This window comes from Apiospora phragmitis (assembly GCF_038363925.1).
Source record: "Apiospora phragmitis strain CBS 135458 chromosome Unknown utg000004l:1.0-3135199.0:1.0-3139288.0, whole genome shotgun sequence".
Taxonomy (NCBI): domain Eukaryota; kingdom Fungi; phylum Ascomycota; class Sordariomycetes; order Amphisphaeriales; family Apiosporaceae; genus Apiospora; species Apiospora phragmitis.
In genome coordinates, this window is record NW_027117402.1 from 2,926,656 (window position 1) to 2,941,467 (window position 14,812).

At 48.8% G+C, this 14,812-nt stretch overlaps 3 protein-coding genes across 3 annotated transcripts; 1 reads left to right on the plus strand and 2 right to left on the minus strand.

The window, feature by feature from the left end:
• Positions 1-532: 532 nt before the first annotated feature.
• PG994_004007 (uncharacterized protein) lies at positions 533-1,087 on the plus strand (the record flags this gene model as incomplete). Its single annotated transcript, XM_066855416.1, has 1 exon — positions 533-1,087. The coding sequence occupies one exon, from the start codon at positions 533-535 to the stop codon at positions 1,085-1,087; it is 555 nt and encodes a 184-aa protein (XP_066719694.1).
• Positions 1,088-1,665: 578 nt separating this feature from the next.
• PG994_004008 (cyclin-dependent kinase protein) lies at positions 1,666-2,972 on the minus strand (the record flags this gene model as incomplete). The annotated part of the gene is made up of 3 exons (XM_066855417.1): positions 1,666-1,811; positions 1,915-2,488; positions 2,541-2,972. 3 exons carry the CDS (start codon positions 2,970-2,972, stop codon positions 1,666-1,668), a joined length of 1,152 nt encoding a protein of 383 aa, XP_066719695.1.
• A 4,391-nt stretch (positions 2,973-7,363) lies between these two features.
• PG994_004009 (uncharacterized protein) lies at positions 7,364-11,826 on the minus strand (the record flags this gene model as incomplete). Its single annotated transcript, XM_066855418.1, has 6 exons — positions 7,364-8,725; positions 8,784-10,511; positions 10,552-11,448; positions 11,514-11,616; positions 11,670-11,728; positions 11,800-11,826. 6 exons carry the CDS (start codon positions 11,824-11,826, stop codon positions 7,364-7,366), a joined length of 4,176 nt encoding a protein of 1,391 aa, XP_066719696.1.
• Between the last annotated feature and the right edge of the window lie 2,986 nt (positions 11,827-14,812).

Genomic DNA, 14,812 nt, shown 5'->3' on the forward strand with positions numbered 1-14,812 from the left:
GAAACCCACCTTCTGGTCATCTGAGCCCATATGAATTGGTTGTAAGTGCAGCAAATGAGGTGGCGACGACATGATTCAAGATGAGTCAGTGGGTAGAAAATAAGAAGACTTGAGCTGGACAGGCTGGACAGGCTGGACAGCGCTCTTTCCATTTCTTGCCAAATATGCAATTACGTTCTTCCACTTGTGGGCGTTTGTGGAAGGTGCTGGCTGCTCCTTCCCAAGACTCATTCAATGTCCATTCATTTGGAAACTTGGAATCTCCAGTCATGATGCTTTCCTACATGCACACATGCATTGACCAATATTATCTGAGCTGAGACGAGACATATGGCCGCACCTTGATGATAATGGGAACAACCTACAGCAACCATCCAGACTGATCTATCGAGAAGCACATTGCCAGCAGCTCCCAGAAAGACAAGCACCTTCCTCGCGCCCAACTGACAATCGCCAGAAAGTCTCCAATCAAGCAAGCATCTTCCTCTCCAGCCCATCCGTCTCCCGGAACACCAGCAAAAGACAGGCCACAATGTGTTCAACCGTCCACTTCACCTACCGCTGCGGCTGCGCCGACAAGGTCATCTTCAAGTGTCTGCTTCATCATCACCACCACCACCTCCCCCACCATGATGACGCCCACCAAGATCAAGATGACCAAGGAGACCAAGTAGAGACTGCTGCCAACAACGACAACCAGCAGCGGCAGCAGACACCGGACGAGCTACCCACAGAAACCCTTCCTCCTCCCATCATTGTCGTCATGGCCACCCACCTGGACGAGGAGTGCCAGGATTGCGCCGCCAGCCGCCAAAACACCACCACCACCGCGAAGTTTGATGATGACGACGATAGCGACCACAACAGCAGCAGCGACCGTCACCAGCGCCATCCGCCCAGGTCGACTCCCTTCTCTGTTTGGGATGAAGGAGAAATAGTAGTAACAGCAGCCGTCAACGACATGTTACCGCCTACTGCTCATCCGCCCCGTCTTCCTCTCCAGCAAATACAGATGCCACGATGGCCTCGATTCCAGCGGAGGGGAGAGCGACACGGTCTCCGGGAGATACCTCTGAACATGGTATGAACTGGCTGGTGGTGAGATGGGTTGTGGGTTGAATCAGGAATGAGAGGTGCATTCAACTGGCTGTATACGACATACACCAAGGCGCGTTTGGAACCATTCAGTTGCCCTGTCGCTGCTTTTTCATCTTCAAAGATATCATTGTATTTGCTCTCGTGTATATCAGCGAACAACTAATGTTTGACCTTGACCTTAACCTTAACCTCCGCCGCCGCCTGTTCATTGAATCGTAGGCAGCCCATGCCGAACTCCTGATAAGCAATGGTGGACAACACCTGCCCCCTGTCTAAAATTCCGAACCATAGAACACGCCCGCTCTATACGTATTTTGTAAAGTGCCACCACCGCGACACACAGATGCAGATGCAAGATGTCGATGATGCCAATGGGGAGAGCTTTCGAGAGAGAAAAACCCAGATAGATGCCTAACACCCTCAGCCACTTCCTCACTCCACCTCCGTCCCATACCTTTTCCCAACCCTGTTGAACCCCCTATTCTTTCTTTTTATACAGAGATTAGATTGATGGATGGAATAGTAGCACTTTTCACAAAAGCCGCCGTGCATTATCAACTACTACTACTACGACCGCCTTCCGCAGCCTCCTCTATCCGCCTCGAGGCATCGAGCGCCGCCGACGCGGCCAGGCGCTGCAAAGCTTCCCGGTCCGGCGTGGGAGCCGCCGCCGCGGTACAGCGAGGCCGCGACTGCTGGGATGTGGAGGATTCCTGCGAAGTAGACGGCGTATAGTCACCATTATTGTTGTGGCTACTGTCGGCCTGCTGGTGCTGGTGCTGTCGCTGGATAGTCGTAGGAGTCTGCGACGCGGACCGTCCCGAAGGCAATGCCTTCCTCGGCGTGGTCGTTTGCTGCTGTGGCCGCTCGTTGCCGCTGCTGCCGCTGTCTTCCTCGACAACCGCCTCTGCGCCGGGAGCTGCTGCCGCTTCGTGGAGGGAGAAGATCCAGCAGCAGCAGCAGCTCCGGTCTGTTGTCGCTGCTGCGACTGCGACTGAGGCGGCGACGACTGCTGAGTAGGGGAAGTAGTGGTGGTGGTTGCCGGCAACACGGGGCGCCGCTGCAGCCGCTCCAGCGGGACGTCGGTCTGGCCCGTCCGGACCTTGTAGCGGGCCAGACCGAGCCGCAGCCGCAGAACCTCGGCCTTCTGCCGGGCCTGCTCGCGCGTCAGGGACGACCGAGGACGGCTACTTCGCGGCGGTTGCTGCTGCGAGGGTGATTGTTGGGAAGATGAAGCTGAAGCTGTTGCTGAAGCTGCTGCTGCTGCCACGGGGCTTTCTTCTTCTTGCTGTGATTGCTGGGGCTGTTGCGGCGACGGATGGTAGTCAGGCTCCGTGATGGTGGTGAGTTGTGAGTTGTCGAGGTTGGAATGGTCGAAGATGGCCGATGTCTCGGGGAGAATGCGACCTTTGCCTTTCCTGCTCCGGCGTCCTTGTCGCGACCTCTTCTCTGTCTTCTTTTCTTGGTGTTGCTGTTGTTGTCGTGGAGGTAGTACCGGCCACTGCCTTTTTTACTGTCGGCGCCGCCGCCCTCCTTGGTGTCGGGGATGAAGGTGCAGTAGACGTAGCAGAAGAAGAGGTCGCTGCTGCTGATAGGCAGGCCCTCTTAGCAGGCGGTGCACCACCTGCTTGTTGGAGTGGATTGGAGTTCTCGTCGCCTTCCTCTGCTACAACCAGGGCTCGTTTGGAGGAGGGAGAAGGGGATCCTCCTGCTGCTGCTGCTGATGCCGGCTGCTTCTTGTACCCATGAAGCTGGCCCGAGGCTTTCGCGGCGTTCAGGCGCGACGTCTTGTTCAGGCCGGCCGAGGCGGGGGAATTGGCGTTGACGTCCAGCGTGGCCAACGCACGTCTTTTGGTCGGAGAGGTGTTGTCCATGGCTGCTGCTTCTACTTCTGCTGCTGCTGTGATGGGATGTCGCGAGATTTCCACCCTCAATACTCAAGGGTAATCTGTTGGAAATATTGGGCAGTAGCTGTCGGATATAGTCCACCGTGGAGTAAATTGGTTGGTTGATAATTAATTGGAATAGTAGTCGAAACACCCCAAAAGTGATATCACAACAAATACAAGCCTAATGGCGGGCAGCGCGGGGCCTCTCCAAATACTGAACGCGGTCAATGATTGGATGAGAAGAGCGAGCGATAAAAGGGAGAACGAGTTCAAGTAAATGAATGAATCACGACAGACAGAGACTCTTTACACAATAAGAGAGAGTTGGAAACCGAGTGTCCTTCAAAAAAAAACAATCAATCAATCGAGAATGAGGATGTTTGGTGGTTGATGTGACTGGAGGTGGGAGAGAGAATGAGCAAGGCGCAATAGGTAAATTACTTGTACTCGACGGATCGCGTTTCCCTCGTGGCGCGTCGCAGAAGCTTGGGTTTTGGGAAATGGGGAAACCTCCAGACCGGGGGGGTAGGGGGGGGGGAGACTTTATGCAACTATTTATTTATTGCCTATTTGGGCCTGCTTCAGCTTGGTAGGCGCTGTTTCGTGGTGGCTTACAGGCGCGTTCTAAGCGCTAGAAGCCTTTATGAAATAGCGGAGGGGCTGCTGAAGGTCCCTACCCGCTTGTTATTCAGTGCCCTGTAGGTGCGTTCTCGCTTTATGTAAGTTCAGGGTCACTTTTTTTATATAAATTAAAGGGTTATAAATTAAAATCTTTATATAATATTATAAATCTAGAATTTTTTTAATTTAAAAAATAATTAATAACGCGATTATTATTATATTTAATTAATGTTTTAAAAGTTATATAAAGTATATATATTTATAAAAAAATTATTTATAATATAATATTATATTAATTATGTTTTTAATTTATTAAAAATTATTATTTATATAAAAAAGTATATTATTATAATTAAAATATAATATACTTTATAGTTTAATTTCTCACATGGTTTAATTTTTTACTTTTTTATATTTTCACGTAACGCTTTATTTTCACCGCGTTCTTTTATTATATTATTATAGTCGACTTTTTTAAAAAAAAATAACGTTATTTTAACATTATAAGCGCTTTTAAACGACTTAAAATTAAGTATATAACGTGTGGCTAAAATATACGATATTTTATAAAAAACCTTTTTTAATTATTAACGTAATATAATTTTAAAATTTAAAATTTAATTATTAACGTAAAAGTTTACTATTTTCGAAAAGAAAGTAATTATAAGGTATATAAATTATTTAAATTCGCGATCGTTTCTTTTTTATATAAGTAGCGTTAAAAATATAACGAATTAATTACTTAATTAATATAACGCGAGACGCGTCGGCGTTAACTAAGCCTCGAGCTTTATATAATAATAACTAGACCTCTAGACGCGTTTTAATCGAAAAATCGACTATTAAAGGGTTTTTATAAAAATCTCAACGCGTATCGCGTTATTACGAGCGGCGGGTTAGTCCCTCGCGAGGTAGTACTTAAGGCGTAGAATTAAATAAAAATAATCGTCTAGTTATTTTTAAAGCTTTTATTTTATAGCGTAGTAGTTAGTTTAAACGCATTATAACACGCGTATAGTTTATTTTTATATAAAATATAATTTATAAATATAAGATTTAAAAAGAGGATGTTTATAACTTTAATAAAACCAGCTTTTTTATAAGTTAAATCTCGTTTAAAATAATTATTACTACTTTTAATCGACGTGAAAAGCCTAGGGTAATATAGTAAAGGAACCGGGAATAAGTTATAGTTATTTAAGGCGTCGGATTATACGGTTACGCCATCTTTATATATATTATCTTTGCTAGAAAAACGCACCTCTCTTCTTAGTACGAAAATAGCTTATTATCGAAGGATTAAATGATCGTAATTATTAAAAATACTTAAACTACGAATAAAAAAAGCGAGGATTAAATTCGATACTTTAATTAATATATTAAGTTTATATAAAAGGTCGTTATTATCTTTTAGTTTTAAACGATTATAAAAGCTATTATTTAATAGCTTTTAAGCTTTATTATAAAAAGAACTCGATTATTATACTTTATATATTTACTTATTTATTATATAAGCTTTAACCTATTAATTTCAACTATTTTTATATATTAAAAAAATTATACGAGAAAGAAATCAAGGGTTTTATATAAGCGTATATTACTTATATTTTAAAGGAAAACTTTTTACCGGCGTTTTTAAAAACGTTCTAGGCGACTTTTATCGTTTTAAATATATAGGGAGGTTTTTAAGAGATAAAACTTATCTTATATAACCCGGAATATATTATTTTATAGTTAAATATAAAGCTATATACTTTAATACCTCCGGGGACGTTTTTCGACCTACTTTTTTTTAAGAATTAAAAACTTTAAATAACTCGATTAAAGCTTAATTTTAAATTAAACACGTTTGAAACCGTATTATACGATATTAAAATAACTTTTTAACATTTATTTTAATTAAGCTTAATTAAATTACGAAAAGTATAACGTAGGTTATATACCGGCTCGCTTTTTTAAAGGGTGAGGTAAGCGTATTATAAGAGGTAAATAAAATACTTAGCCGACGCCGCCGTACGAAAAAAAACGGCTATAAAATAAAAGATCACTTTATATATAAACTAGAAAAGACTTATAGTTTTAAAAGAATGTTAATAGATAATTATAAGATAAATCGCGCCGAAGTAGTGGTCATACGAAAAGGTTTAAAACGCGTCCGCGATGCTATAAAATTCACGGGGAGCTCGAGCATAATACGCGTACTTATTAAAATAACGTAGAAGTATTTAATAAAAACGATTTTAAATAGTTTTAACTAATTTTAAACGTTATAATAGAATTAATTATATATTATTATATAACGTTTAAAAAAGTGAGAAATTAAATCGTGAGGTATATTATACGAGTTTTAAAAATTAATAAAAGTTTTATTTAATATATATTAATTAAATAATAAAAGGCATTTAAAGTTAATATTTTAACGTTTTTAAACGAGGTTCTAACGAGTTTATATTTTTCTTTTTAATATTAAAGTTAAGTAATAAATATATCGAGAAATTTATATTAAAATAACGAATATTTAAATATATTTAACCTTTTAATTTAATATATAATAATTATATAATAATATTATATAAAGATTTTAATTCAACGATTAAAAAACTAATTATAAATCGTATCTCTTATTAAAATTAAGCTCTTTTATTAATTAAAAAAATTAATACATACCGGTACGAAAAGGCCCGTACGCGATTAGTACTCTAATCCGAATGAGAGAAAGGGTCACCCAGCCCCGCCACGCGCCGCGCCGTGGCCCCTGGCTTTTTCAGAGGTCTACCAACCAACCCCTACCTATTTCATCTTGGTTATGTAGGATCCCGTGTCAGCTCTATGAACCATAGATGCAGGAACATATTGGTTAATCGGCTAGTCTAGAGCCAGCTGTATAAGGAAGACGAGCATGATCATTTTCCAGTCTTTCATACGGCATAACGTATATAGGTTGTACTCACACAGGCGACATCTAATATCTCCAGTTGCTAATACGCCGTTGTCTCGCATCACGGACATCTTCAGATTCCTCACATCACATAGCACAGCACATTACACAGCTTCCAAGTAGGCCCCAGGAAATCGGAACAGTAACAGTAATCATCTTATCAATAACTATCTTCCCCCTCTCCGAGGCACGCTTGGGCCCATATACATCCCTTATCTCATCTTCATCTCTCTCTCCTTGCTTTTACTACGGGTATCGCTGATTGAATTCGTCGTCCCCTAACCCCCTTATACGCGCGTGTGTCGCATCATGATGAACATTGATGATTCCAAAGTCAGAAGAAAAAAAGAGAAGAAACAAAACCCGAAAAAAATCGACAAGGTCCGCCCGGCCCCTATGCCTTGGTCCCAACTAAACTCCAATGCTACCTTCCAGATCAGATCCCATGGAAGAACCCAAGCAAACATCATTGCCACCAGAATGACATGAAAATATAGCCAGCCATCATCAGAGAGAGAGAGACAGAGAGAGAGAGAGGCTTTCCCTTTTTCGCAAAAACGCCACCGAATGAATGGTTGTTGCTTTCCTTTGCTTTCCCAACCCCCCCGACTCGAGTCCCCATCCATCCTGCTTGCTCCACGCTTTTGGCTCCTTTCCCATACACTCTCTCGCCAAAGTCTAGAGTGAAATCTATAGTAGTAGTAGTATGTAACCTGGCTATTATGATACACTCGGAACCGTTGAATGCCAACAAAACGCCCGTACATCATCCATCTTCTTGATCATTCACGCTGCTGAGCCTCGACCGACTCTCAACTCAGCTCGACGTGTCCAGAGAATACAGTGACGTGTCCAGGGCGAAGGGCTTGTTGAAGTCCTGGTTGACCTCGTCCCACGACGTGAAGCCGGCAAGGGCAGAGTTGTCCATGACCATCGGCTGGGCTCCGTCGAACATGCTTATTTCCATGTCCATAGCACCCGGGTTCACAAAGCTGTCGCCCTCGAACGGTTGCCATGTGTCGAGGCCCAGGTCCAAGCGAACATCTAGCGTGACGCCTTCCGACACGTCGCTGTTCGGCTCCGACGAGGCACTGTCTTTGCTGGATTCGGGAGTGTCGTTGGGCGTGATCGATCGGTAGACACCCATGTCCATGATCGCACCACCACCCCCGGACTCGAGCCCAAACTGGAACAGCTCCTGCGGGTCAATCGTGCTCATGCCAAAGCCGAAGTCCATATTGTTCGACTGGGCAGGTGTTTGGCCCTCGGCCTTGATCATGTTCACATCTGCATTTTGCTGCTCAGCTGCCTTGCCAGGAACACCCTTCCGTATGCCGGGCTTGGCTCCGCTTGCGCTCTCGGACCGCTTCATAGACGCCTCACGGGCCATCGACGTCGCCCCTGTTGGGGAAGCGCCTTGCTCAAACCCACCGGCGGGTGCCATGGCGGAGGATTTGCCATTAGCATCCAGGCCAAGTGCGAATGCTAGATTCTCCGACGCAAATGCTGCAGGGTCCTGGAATGGCTTGACATGCTCCTCCTCGTGATGGGCACGGCTGGCTTCTTCTGTCCTGAAGCCAATGCTGTTCGCCTCGCAATCGGGCATGGCGCATTGGAACTGGGCTTTGGGCAACGCCTTCATCTCGGCCGATTGCCCTTGTTTCTGCATCTGGGGCGACGCCTGCTTGCTTACTTGCGGTGATACACTGGCACTGGCAGTGGTCTTGGGCTTCTTGCGCGAAGTGGGCAAATGCAAGTTGTCCGCCGTGACAGCAGGCTTGTTGCCGTAGGCAGGCAGACCATGCGGTGAAGGTGCACCCAGAGGGAAAGGAGGCTGCGACGTGGTGGGAGCAGCAGGGGGCTGCTGGTTCCTCTGTCCCTGGTGCATCTTGTTCAGCGCCTGGCTGTTCTTCTCCAAATTCGCCGCATTCAAAGGAGCCGGTTGCGCTGATGGAGCGGTAGCCGTCTGCCCGGGCGTCGTTTGTTGAGCCGCACCGTCAGCCGCATTCTGCTGGCTAGCAGTCTTCCGGACTGCTTGCGGGAACGAGGCGGCCAGGTCCTTGGCAATGCTTTCCATCATAGCCCTCACTTGCTCCAATTCCTTTGGTTTGACCGAGAATACTTCCTTGGGCGTCGTCATCTTTTCGCCGTCCTTGAATTGCCGCACGAGGCGCATACGCTTTAATAACCATTAGCTATAAGTCCGAGTTCGTATGTCAAGAGAGCATAGATCTTACCATCCTGAAGAACATCCTGGCACGGTTGTCGTCATGCGTCAGCGAGTACCAACGGCCCAGAGCTCTGCCGAGCTTGCTCATCTCGAACACCATGCGCTGAATCTTTGTCGTCATATCAGCATGTTGCTCTGGGTTCATGATGACGTCTTGCAATTGTTCGTTGTTAGACGCTCGTTGCTCCTCGGCTCCGATTTGCCTCAATCGCTCGATGTCTTCTTGGTTTGTATGTGTCGGTTGCTGCTGTGCGACAGCCCGATGGTTCCTCATCAACTGTTCATACTTGGCTCTCTGGTCAGGAGCCAGGTTCGCGAGCTGAGCCTGGGTGAGGATAGGAGGTTTGTTAGGAGGCGGAGCCTGCTGGGATGGCGGGCGCTGCATGGGAGTAGCCGACGCATTAGGTACATCAGCTGCATCATCCGTACTTGGGCGCTTGAGATTGTTCTTCGGCGGCACAGCGGGGGAGGCATTCTGTTGAGGAGTTGGGCGGTTGCTGGGAGGCTGTCCCTGTGTGCTATTCCTGGCAGGAACAACTGAAGGGGGAGCCTCATTGCCTGCATTCGGTCCACGTGGCATCGCACCTGGCCCTGCCGGGGGCGGCTGCGTCGGAGGTGCGGCCGCTCCGGGAGGCTGTGGTGCAAATTGAGGTTGTCCGGGCATCTGCATGCCAAACTTTTGCCGGATCTGGTGCTGCTTCATCTGCACCAGGTAGCTTCTGATTTTCGCCTCGTCCCACGTCTTGAACCTATCGTGCCTCCTCGCCGTCTCAATCTCATGCGCCGTAACCTGGATGCTCGCGAAGGCGTTAGCCAGCTGAGGGGGGATCGTAACTTGCGGAGGGCCTGCTGCACCGGGAGCTCCAACACCCTGCGAAGGCTGCTGTGCAACTGGCCCTGGCCCTGGCTGTGGCTGCGGCACCTGGATACCAGCCGCCTGTGCAAGCTGGGGCTTCTGGGCCAGCATGGTACGGAATTGCTGGAGCTGGAAGGTAAGGAGTTGATCTCCCACATTGGGGGGCAGCGGCTGCGTTGGAACCCACGCCTTCAGCTGACCCCATTTCTTGATCTCCGGCGGTATATTTGCCAGCTGAGTCAGGACACGCGGAGGTACATCCATTTGGTTCATAAAGTTCATGGCTTGCGAGTTGTTTGGCACCTGGGGTTGAGGATTTCGCATTCTGTTGAGGTGCTGTTGAACCATCATGTTGTTCTGAGGATTCGCTCCGGCGGCAGCATTTGGCTGGGGCATGTTGGGGTTGTTTCCTTGCGTGAACTGAGCCATGGCATTGCCCTGTCCGAATTGGCCCGGCTGGGCTTGCTGGCGGCCCGGGACCTGGCCTCCTCGGCTCGCGCTCCACTTCGCCAGCATCTCGTTCACCCTCTCCACCGGCTGTGCCTGGAAGCTTTCTCGCATCTGTGGAGGCATTTGCTGCAGCATGGCGTTGATCATCTGTTGGCGGACGTTGGGGTTCATCTGAGGCCTCTGGTTGCCTTGATTGAAGCGTGGATCAAGTCCCTGCCCAAAGGCTGGGTTTCCTTGATGCATCGGAGATTGCTGGCTGTTTGGTCTCATCCCCGCCACGGGAGGGTTGGGTCCGACTGGAGCATTAAGCGTGCTCATCGCCGGGCTCTGAGAAACCCCCCCAGGACCGCTAAGCCCACCGGGTTGGCCTTGCATTTGCGCCTTTGCTTGTGCCTGGGCTCGGATCTGCGCTTGTGACTGGGCCGCGGCCTGGTCCATCTTGAGCTGCTGTGCCTGCTGGAGATTGAACTGCTGTTGCATGTGTGGGGGCCGCCCATTCTGATTCGGGGCCTGCTGGTTGTTCCCCTGGTGCTGCCCCTGAGGTCCTCCCATCCCGGGGGGGTTGGGGGGTAGTATTGCGACCAAGGCCGATGCTTGCAGGCACGACCATCTGGCCTGCCTCCTGGGCCAGCATGCCCGCCTTTTGCTGGTTGATAATCTCGTTGGAAAAGGGGCCAAGGTCGCTGCCATGTTGTTGGCCCGCTTGGTTCATGCTGCGCTGCTGCTGTTGGGCTTGCTGCATCTGCATGGCTTGGTTCATGCCAGCATTCGGGTGCATGTTGGGCTGCCCCTGCTTACCAGCCGCTTGCATCAGCATCTGGTTCTGGAAGAACACCAGCAAAGGGTCTTGGCCCTCGGCTTGGAGTCGCTGCAGGTGATGTGCCGACATCTTGCTCTGGACCATGGCGCGTAGCTGTCGCTTTTGGTCCTCGGGCGTAGTCTGGAGCTTAGCCAGAGCAAGCTGGTGGGCCTTGGCTCTCGCTTGCGGGGGTACGCCGTTGATGTTCATTTGCGGCCCTCCTTGCGGATGCATAGGCGAGGCACCCATCTGCATCGCGTGCATGTTGGGGTTCATGGGGTTGCCGCCCATGTTCGGCATGCCCATGCCCGGCTGCTGAGGTTGTTGCGGGATGGGTGATGCTTGCATGGGTTGTTGCAGGTGCTGGAAGCCTTGCGGCGATGGTTGGACCATACCTCTCGACATCTGGTGCATCGCATTCTGGTTCATAAACATCTGGGCCTGGGCTTGCGCGTGCGCTTGAGCAGCCGCTTGCTGATTGAGCGAGTTCTGCAGATGCTGTTCGTTTGCTTGACGCTTGCGAAATAATTCCTGTATTCTCTGGGAAACCTTGGATTCGTAGGTGGGCTGCCGCGAGTTAGACTTAGGGGTTCCACTGAAGGAAGCACTTTTCAATCGATCATTGTGCTTACCTTGTCGGGAGAAGTCTGAAATGCTTCTCTCTCGAAGTTGATGCCCGTGTGGACTAGTTGTTCTGTTTCCAAGTGTGGTAAAGCCAGAAAGGAGTTGGAAATGCTGTGAGGCATGTTAGCCGGGAACGAGTCATGCAGTCACGGGTGAATACATACAGATTCATAGCATTGCCCACTCGAATATTCAAGTGTACCGAATTCTGCCAGCCTTGTGTCTGAATGGGATTTTGTACCATTGTCCGGTACACAGCTGCGGATATTGATGGGTGGCCGGGCGACTTCTCACGGGGCCTCCACCGCCCATCTGTGGCATGTTGGCGGCCATGGCCGCAGTCGAATGTGATTTTTACAATATACAGTTGCAACAGGGTCCTTTTTCAAAGAGATGCAAACAAGGTGCATAAGCAAGGTTCCGGGTGGTAGGGTGGTCAGAGATCGGCGCTGCCTGAAGTAATACAGTCGTTCTTTGCTCTCATTGGTCCCGACAGAAGAAACCAAGTCGCGGCTGTGTTGTAGGACTCGCGAAGAAGCCAAGCAAAGCGACAGATCCTCCGGACTTCACGAATCAGAGGAGTTGCGTACCGGTTATCCAAGAGAGTTTTCGCTGCTCCAAACGTGTATGCATCCAGCAGAGCGAGGTCGTGTCGGCAAATTTCTAGGTAGTGGGATGCGACCAGTCGTACCAATGGGTGACTGCAACGACTATTTCCTCAAGGACTCGTATGGCGCGATCTTGTAAGACGATCGGACGAAACTGGTCGAGGGGTTCGATTGGACCGGCGACCCGACGAGCAACAGAACAGGAACAGATTGAGGATAAAGTAACTGTGTCGTCTATACCAGTGTCGGGGGAGGATTGCAGGTGGTGTACAATAGCTGGGCAGCAGCTATATCTGGCACTCCTCGAGAGGCTGCTTGATGCACACTAGACCAGACTGAAGGTGGAGGGGTGGGAGTACGTCGCTAAAACGAGAGAGGACGGAAGACGATCCTGGCCAGGCACGTTAGCGCATGATTCTTTTGACAGTGTGCCAACACATGAACAAGCGAACAAAAACAGCGGAAGCAAGATGCTCGCGAGTCTTGCAGCTTCGGCAGAAACGTCAAAGGGCCCGTACCACGCTGAGCGACTCTTGGTTGGCGACGCGGAGAGAGAGGAGCGCGCAATGGCGTTGATCGGCAGAAAACAGGGTACCGGTTTCGTGCCGCCGCTAAACCGTCGTCGTGTTTTTGAAGGTGCTTTCGAAGGGCGTTGAAAATCGTTCGTAACGGCGGTAGTTCAAAATAATGGTATTGTAGCCGCAGGGTATTGGATGGTATTGCTTTCCTTCTTTATTTCCTTCTTTCTTTTCTGGCCAGGGCGGGTTTTGCTTGCCCAATGGGCGTAAGAAGCGAGAGGGACAGACAGACAGACGCGGCAGGACCCAAGCAACGGGATTCTCGCCAGCAGTCGGTCGCAGGGCACACGATGTCGGACTTCAAGAGTACCAGGTGCACGACAGAGACGGCGAAGACATCTGCTGCTGCGTGTGTTGTTTGTGGTTTCGGAGAGGGGGTGGTGGGAGGAGAGAAAGGGCAGCGTCGGTGGCCCTGTGCTGGTGCTGGGAGAGCGAGTGAGTTTAGAGTGCAGAAAGAGAGCGAGTAGAACCATGAATCAAATATTGGCAAAAGTGGGCACCTGGGGATCTCCCACTGCCAACGTCTTGAGTCCAGGACTTGACTGCAAGCCTGACTGCTGAATGGCCAGCGCTAGCCAGGGCCCCCGGCACCCAACTGCCCTAAGGCGGGAAGTACCCAGGCTGCTCCAGCTGCGTACCTGCCACCCCGTTTCACGTACCGACTCGTACAGTGCTGGGGTTTTGTCGATACTGTAGCGAACTCACTTACAGTACTCCGTACTCTCTCTACCTTAGGTATTCACACTCCGATTCTGTTACTCGAAGAAAACAAATGAATGAAAGAGACGACACTCCAGTATCTACAGTAGTAGCAATATCTCGATCCGCTCTTTTGACATCGGAGAGTTGGCAAAGAGAGTTTGGGCGGCTTGACCGGCTCTGGTGAAAGACGAGAAGTTTGTCGGCGGTCGAGAGAGAGAGAGACTGGAGAGAGAGGGAGTGTGCCCTGCGAAAGAGAAAATGGAGCCCGCCAACTAACTGCGCAAGAAAACAAAAAAAAGGTACATGCTCTTTCTACCAGTGCAGTGCGACATTGATATCAGCATTACGAAAGTCTACCACTCTACCTAAGGCAATCTGAATCAACCTATCTCGACTGACCTTGCCTCTTCAGTTCGATTCGTCCCGTCGTGGTGCGGTTCCTGAGTCGTCTCTGCTATGGCAACCCCAGTCATGTGAGAGTGATAGATAGAGAGAGGGAGAGATGTCGTTGTTGATGGCGGGAGATGTCTATGGGCTCGTAGATCATACATAAATACCTACATGCCCAAGTTGGTATTAGGAGATATATGTACCTACACATGTAGCCTAGTTGGCAAAAGCAAAAGCAACTAGCCTATTGGCAATATCGCCTACACAATTGCAAAGTACGACGGGCGACGACAACGAACCGTGAGTATGTAGGTGTGTACATCACAAGGATCTACATACATATGGCTGGCTGCCACGGACGGTAAGAGAAGCACGAGAAAGAAGGGGTCCAGAAACAGGGGTGGTGGCCGTGCTGGAACAAATCAAACGCGCGCGTTATCCATGAGCCCCCAAACGAACGGAGCCGAACGCTGCAACAAGGAAAATAATAAAAGCAGAGATAGAGAGAAAGAAGAGAAGGGCGATAATAAAGGATCAGATGGAGCTAGAAACAAGCTACGAAATTGCCGTCCTTCTCTCTTCTACTGCTAATTCTCATTTCCAAGATTGCACACAATGAACCCCGAGTCTCTCTGTACCAAGTAGGTATGACATGCGTATATACAGAGAGTTCCCCGTGTATTCAGTTGTCAGAAGTTGGAAACACGATGATACCTCATCATAATACCATGAATTGGCGTTGAGAAAAACCGGGCAATTGAGGGTTGGCGAGAGCGATGGAATCAAGATTGGCGTCGGCCACTAATCTAGTTGCTTTTTTTCTCTTGGAAGACAATGGCTGGCGCAAGTGGGCGCAGAAAAACGGTGGAATTTGAGAACAGAGCAGAACGCAGAGCAGCAGAGACGGCAAACATTCTAAGACAACATGGAAAGGTAAGCTACTTTATCGATTCTGGTTTTCTGTCTGCCCGCTCACTCTAGCTAATCTCGTCTGTGTATTCCTTGAACGGGACTGATGAAACCGAAGAG